At 46.6% G+C, this 6,625-nt stretch overlaps 1 protein-coding gene across 2 annotated transcripts in view; it reads right to left on the minus strand.

Moving 5' to 3' along the window:
• Nucleotides 1-6,097, minus strand: part of RAB31 (RAB31, member RAS oncogene family) — a 64,798-nt gene extending 58,701 nt beyond the window's left edge. Inside the window, exon 1 of one of the 2 annotated variants that reach the window (XM_051610660.1) lies at nucleotides 5,985-6,097. In XM_051610660.1, coding sequence (XP_051466620.1) covers nucleotides 5,985-6,023 — 39 coding nt within the window. In that variant the 5' untranslated portion in view covers nucleotides 6,024-6,097. The remainder of the gene's footprint in view (nucleotides 1-5,984) is intronic. The other variant, XM_051610661.1, reaches the window with a different exon arrangement.
• Between the last annotated feature and the right edge of the window lie 528 nt (nucleotides 6,098-6,625).

Here is a 6,625-nt window from a genome sequence, read left to right on the forward strand (position 1 = left end):
ACAAGAAGTTTCCAAATTTTTTAACCAATACTCAGAAATGAAAAAGAGGGACTGAGGTAAGGGCATGGGGAAATCTTAAAAAAAAAACCCGGCTGGTAACACTATACACAAAAGAAATAAATACTGTTTGAGAGTCAGTACAACTACAGCCTGCATATGACTCCTGGATGATAGCCACAGCACGGTCTCATTCAACAGACAAGTTATAAGCAGTGGCTGGGACCTCAGAGGTGGTTATCAGCAGATCAGAGATGATGACTTGCAGCAAGATGCAGCAGCCATGGGTTATTCTTTTGCTGCCCAGTTGATTAGTAGTAACGAGCTTCCACTTCAGAGGCTTTGCAGCTACTGAAAGTAAAACCTCCTGTATGTCCTGCTTTCTGCTTCTTCAGAAATCCAGTTTTGCTGTGGTGCTGGAAATGAAAGCAGAATGTGACCTCTGCCCTCATCTTTTCCTAGAAGGCTGTTCTGGTCATAACCCAGCCTATTCACTTCTCCAGCAATCCCACCCAAAATGTTTGGAAGATATGAGTAAATAAAAAAGTTTTGTAGATATGTGAGGAAAACAGTAAGGCCATAGTCAATATGAAATACTGAATCCTTATTAAATTCTGATAAACTGTTTACCTGCATATTTAATGTTCACATTGCCAAAATATGATTGTAGCTATTTCAATATTTTATAAATTAGTAGGGAAAGGCTAGTTTAGGCTTCTGAATGTATTTGTTTATTAATAGAAACGGCATTTCTCACTCGGTATGTGACTGGATTTCTATACAGTATTTCTTAAAAAAAACCCAACACAAATCACCAGCCCCAGTCTCCTTCAGTATCCTGGTAGACTGTTCTTTTAAATGGCAAAGCAGGGCAACGGAGTATGGAAGTGCTATGTGCACACATTAAGTGCAAACTTCAGAATATTCCTCACCAAGGAAAAATACCAAGAAAACCATTTCCCAAGGAAATGAGGCATATGTAGTCATGCTAACTGTGTGTCTGGCTGTCTGCCTTTCAGTTCCCCCTGGACATAAAATCATTGTCTGGTTTTACACGTGATTTGATGTGTAGCTAGGAGAGAGACACAGATGAGGGCTCCTTTGATGGAAAGGCTGCAATGACAGACACTTCTCAGCAGTGACTCCACAAGACAGAAAGCCATGCAAACTCATGACTCAAAAGTTTCACCCATGGTAGAGATACTTGTTTATATAATAAAACATGAATGAATAACTAGATGATGATGAACTATTAACATGGGGGGGGAACAAACAAAAAAACCCAAACAAAACAACACCACCACTTGTCAGTCTCTGTTCTTCTCTCAGATATTTTGTGGACAAAAATTTAGAAGGCATACATTTACTTAATCAGTACCATTTTCTTTGTGTCTGCACTACTTTGGTCCATTCTGTTCTCTCTCAGGCTACAGCACTGCAGTTCTTACTGTCTTCAGTGGAATGCTCATTTTAACATGTAGACACCCTTGCACATATCTAGTGAGAAGAAAGGTCTTTAACTGGTACAGCTCATCCAGGGATGCATTTTTCTTTTGAAAAGCAGTGTGCCTTTTTGGGTTGGGACAAATGTTTTAAGAGTCAAAGGAGAAATACAATTGTTGTCTTTTATAAACACCAGCACAAATGAAAATATTCTCAGTCATACATGCTCAGTGTAATAGCTACTTAGAAAAGAGTGGGTACATAAGCTTTGCACTGAAAGGTCTGAGGCATGTATGCATGTGCTCTGCTACAATTTGTTTTCTACCCAACAGAATCCAGAGCTTTACATTATCTGGACATGAAGGTAAGAAAACCAGAGAGATCTTCTTAAGAAAACTATTATCACTTTCCAGATTACTTTGAATATCAAACAATTCTGAGCTCAATCCCACAGCTTGCACATGCAGACGCTGCACACTGAGGTGCATGACATCAAAAAAGGTAATAAAACTGTTCTCCATACCTAGCAATTGGGATTCAGTTGTGGAGAAACTCCTCAGGAAACCTCCTTCTCCTCTTCAGAGGAAATGTCCCTTCTTTTACAAATGTAAGCTTACCAACTTCAGACAGTATTTTCAAACTACAGGCTAGCAGAACACATGCCAGCAAGTGACTTCTTACAAGCAAGAAAATGGAAACACAAACGGGGGTGTGAATAAATGATGTCTCAGGCATGGAAGATGCAGGCACTATGTTTGGGAAAACTTTCTACAGTAAGAAAAGCTCTGGGACATAACCCTGGGGAGAAGATAAACGTTCATTGTGAGGTTTTTTTAGGAACAGGTGAGACAAACATACGTCAGGAAAGTTGTAAGAGGCATGACAACTATGCCTTTTCCAGTCCTAGCTCCTTTGGTCCTAGGATAAACAGTCACAACATAAAAATGTAAATCTTTTTTTCTTTCTTTTTTTTTTTTAAAAAAAAGAAGTAAAAGGAGTAATGGAAGTCACTTTAGATGGTGTTAGCAAGCCTCCTCCCAAAACCTCTCTGAAGGACTGTCAAAGTTTCCTCAGGAAGTGACAAAGACAAGAAACTTTGCCTTAGTCTTAAACCTGGCAATCTCTTCTGTGGTTGCCACACACAATTATGTCAGGACTTGGCAGAGAGTTGTAAATCGCTCCTCCAGCCTGCATAAAGAAAACCCTGGGAGCCAAGGCACATGGCACTCAGCAGCCACAGCCGGATTAGGAAACCTGACAGCTGTGTGTCTGCCCAGCCACATTTCAGAGCTGAAGCACAGCTCAGGAACACACCAGCCCCCCTATGCCCTTCCTTCACCCCCTCAAGAAGGTGCCCACTCAGGACAAAAACATCATGCAAGTCAAATGGGAGCTGCACTTCTTTTCACCACATAAACTGAGCTGCAGCTAGAACTTGCTCAGCCCCAGAAGCAGGTGGCCTCTAACACAAGGACAACCGCTGCAAACAAACAGACTGGGCTGAGACACCAGGAAGAGTTTGGGGTGACAAGACAGGAATTGGAGCAGATGCTTACATGTTTGTACTTACAAAGATGAATACCTTCCATATGCAGATACCTCAGGGCCCAGCAGCAACAATCTACTGAGGGAAATTGTTCAGAAGCAGGCTTGCAGCCACTTGCATGGCAACATACTCAAGAGAGCTATTAAAATTGTACCTCTGTAGCTATTACACCTAAGGCTGTAAGGCACTGAACAACTAACTAGGCAGGCATCCTGCTCCTGCCAGCCCACCAGCAAGCTGGAACCACCATCTCTGCTCAAAAAGCACTGTCTTCTCAAATTCATGAATAACAAAGTTACACCACCAACAAAGCCTGCCTTCAAAACTGACTCACACCTTGCCTTAAGCTGCCCTAGATCTCCTCTCTGTCCTTCTCTTGCTGGCATCCTTCAAAATCTACAGATTCCATAAGCATCCACACTACTCCAGGCTGCTCCCAACTGCTGCCATCACAACCGTACAGAGTTTTAAAACCTCCAAGATACTCTGGAGGAGGAGGAAGTGAAACAGATACCCAAATCCCAGTTTTTCTAGATTTATGCTAAGAATTACAGGCCAGGTTCCCTCCTGGCAATGCTGGGTTATATCGAGGAACTGATAACTTACTCCCCAACTCAACTGCAACAGCTCCAGGCCAAACACTGGCCCTGGAGAACTGCTGTAGCTGATCGGGCTGGCAGCATGGAGTACAGTTCTGGTTTCTCTCTTGCCCTCTCTCCTCACACTCCTATCTAGACCCTCTATAGCCAAACAGGGCTTCAGGCCGTGCAGAGAAACTGGCTTTGCCAACATTGCGCCAGCTGCAGTTTTTACTCTTTGGGGAATCCTGAGCTGGCAGAAACAGCCCAAACCCAGGTCCTTTGCACAGCTGAGGATAGACTGTCAGTGATCCTCCTGTCTGATTTAGAGGTGCAGCATAGGGTTTTGCTCAGAAGTGGAGTGGGATCCAGGTTTACAAACCAATTTAATGCCTATTTCTAACAAGGATAGGAACTCATCTTGGAACTTGGACTCATTACCTGGGGATCTACTAGATACAATACAGAATAACCTACCAGGTCCAGGACCTACTGAAAATTCAACAGTCAAGATTCTTTTTGGGAGAGCTGAAAAGTTTCTTTTGAGGGGTCATCTAGCTTTGAAGCAGATCACAATATTAATTACTGCACTTGTTCACATGGACAGGCATGGAGTTTCCCTGTTCTGGCAATCTGTCTGAACTTCCCTTGGGGGTTCATCATATGAAGGATTTCTCTCTTTTGGGAAAAGAGTGTCAACCTCCATGGTAAATGGTATGTCTGTGATCAGAATTATAGTGTTATACCCTATTAAAACTAAGGAAGGAACATCTTACTAACTACCAAGTGTCTACAACTACAGACAATGACATCTTCCTAACCCTATCATTTTAATGAATTACAGAGTAATTGCATACCCCTAGTAACACAGAGCTGTTTTCTTTATATGTTTCTTTTCCTGTCTTAAAAGAAGTAAACAATTGCCTTGCAAAACCTCCAGGCCATTTTAATGTTACAAAACAGCAATAAAAAATGGGCAAGAGGAATGTCATTCCACAAGACACTTCATCTCTATAAAATTACAAGATTTTCTGCTGGGGAAGAAAAAATAAAAACACATCCAAATACTCTTACCACAGACTCCTCACATTTGTATAAACCACATTTATTTTGTCTCTATACAACCTTAAAAGTTGATGGCAGGTCTAACAAAGAAAGGAGGAATGGTCACTGCCAAACACTTTGGGTTGAACTCTCCAGTGTCCTGGCAACAGGCCCTGGCCTCTACTCCAGGGCAAGGTACCCTCTCCTGCTGGGGTGTCAACACAAATCAGAGAAAACTGAAGTGTCTGTCTGGCTTTGTTTATTAAATGTTCAAGTCATTTGTGCTGCATGAAAGATAATTCACTTTTTAGAAGCCTTCATTCATGCAGTTTTTCTGAACTTTTATGGAGATACGGACCTAAAAGCAGCGTAACTCACACCCGGTCATTTGAGATGTCTGATTTTTGTGCAAAACACCACAAGCAGTGATGCTCTGCTGATAACTGTCAGAAGAGATGGCTCTTTTCTCCCAGCGGCGTTTGTAAGAACGCGGTGAGCGGCTTTGGCTGCCAAGTTCCCTGGGTGCAGGGCAGAGAGGGGGCAGGCGGAGCCAAAGTGCAAAGCTAAGCACATTGTTGCTCCAGATGTGAAACGCACACACGGGTCCGCCAAACAGCAAAAGCAGAAAAAGCACTGGCAGAAAGGACATTCCTGTAAGGAGCCGAGGGAAAGAGGCTCTGAACCAACCCAGGCATGTACTTAAACAAAGCAGGGACGCAGCACATGGGGCCGAGGCGCCCGGGGGAAGGAGCCATCCCAAATAATGTCTCAGGGTGCGCAGAGCGCTCCTGCCCTCCTCCTGCTCCTCCTCCGACCAGCACTGTCGTCGGGACAAGACCTTAAAGCCTCCCGCGGGGATGGCGGGCAGTACAACCCTCCCGGATCCCTTTCGGGGCTCCAGCACGGCAGGGAGACCCGCGGCGGGGTCACCCTCGCCTCCCGCGGCCGCGGAGAGCCGGCTTTCCGGCCGCGACGTCCCCCGCTTGGGAGGAGGCGTCCCCCGAAGGAGCCCCCTCACTCTCACGCCCCCCCCCCCCCAACACGCTACACCCTTCTAACTTTTTTAAAAAGTTCGAAAACCAAACCAAACCAACAAAAAAAAAAATACCAAAACAAAACACTAAACTCTCCCCCCCGGGGGCCAGTCCGCGGCTGCCAAGTCTCGGCGTGGAGGAATTCACGGCGGCAGAGCCCCCCCCGCCCGGGACGGGGAGACGCGGCACCCTCCGCCAGGGAGGAGGAGGAGGAGGGAGGCTGGAAGTCTTCTCCTTTTTAGCAAGCACCCCAACTCCCTCAGCCCCCACCTGCGGGGTGGGAAAGAAAGGAGGGAAGTGGCACCCCCCGCCCACCCCCCCCCCCCGATCCCCTCTACTCACTCCAAGCAGACACACTTTCAGCTCGCGTATCGCCATCATCTGCCCGGGAGCCGGCAGCTCCGCATCCCCCGCCGCTCCGCACTGCCCCGCCGCGGCGCACGGCTCCGCCGCCGCCAGCCCCGGGAGCGGGAGCGGGAGCGGGGCCGCCCCCGCCGCCGGTCACATGCGCCCGGCCCCGCCTCGGCCCGCCCGCCCCCCGGCTCCCGGAGGTCGCGGGCCCCGTGTCCTAGAGAGCTGGGGCGGCCAGCAGTCGTTTCTGGAGTGGGGGAGTGAATGTGCTCGGTACGTGAGCTAGACAGCCGAGAGGGGAGAGGAGACTGTGTCAATATTTGCTGTTTTGAGAAAAATAATGGGCGGGAGACTGCATCCTGCCCGGAACTGCACATATGCTTAGCCCTACGCACCATGTGCTGGTCGAGGGACAGGAGTTGGACTGCTTCCGTGGTGAACAACCTGCATCCATCTACTTTTTTGTTTGTTCGTTTAAACTTTGACTTCCTATGTGCAGAAAACATCTAAAAGAGTAGCTCCGTTTTCGCCCAATCCTAGCAATACATACCCATTTTTTATTAAAATGGTCATCCTCGGGTTAGTAGTGGGGCTGCACCCTACACAAAAAGGAGTTGTGTTAAATACTACTT

The sequence above is a fragment of the Apus apus genome, chromosome 2 (genome assembly GCF_020740795.1).
Source record: "Apus apus isolate bApuApu2 chromosome 2, bApuApu2.pri.cur, whole genome shotgun sequence".
Taxonomy (NCBI): domain Eukaryota; kingdom Metazoa; phylum Chordata; class Aves; order Apodiformes; family Apodidae; genus Apus; species Apus apus.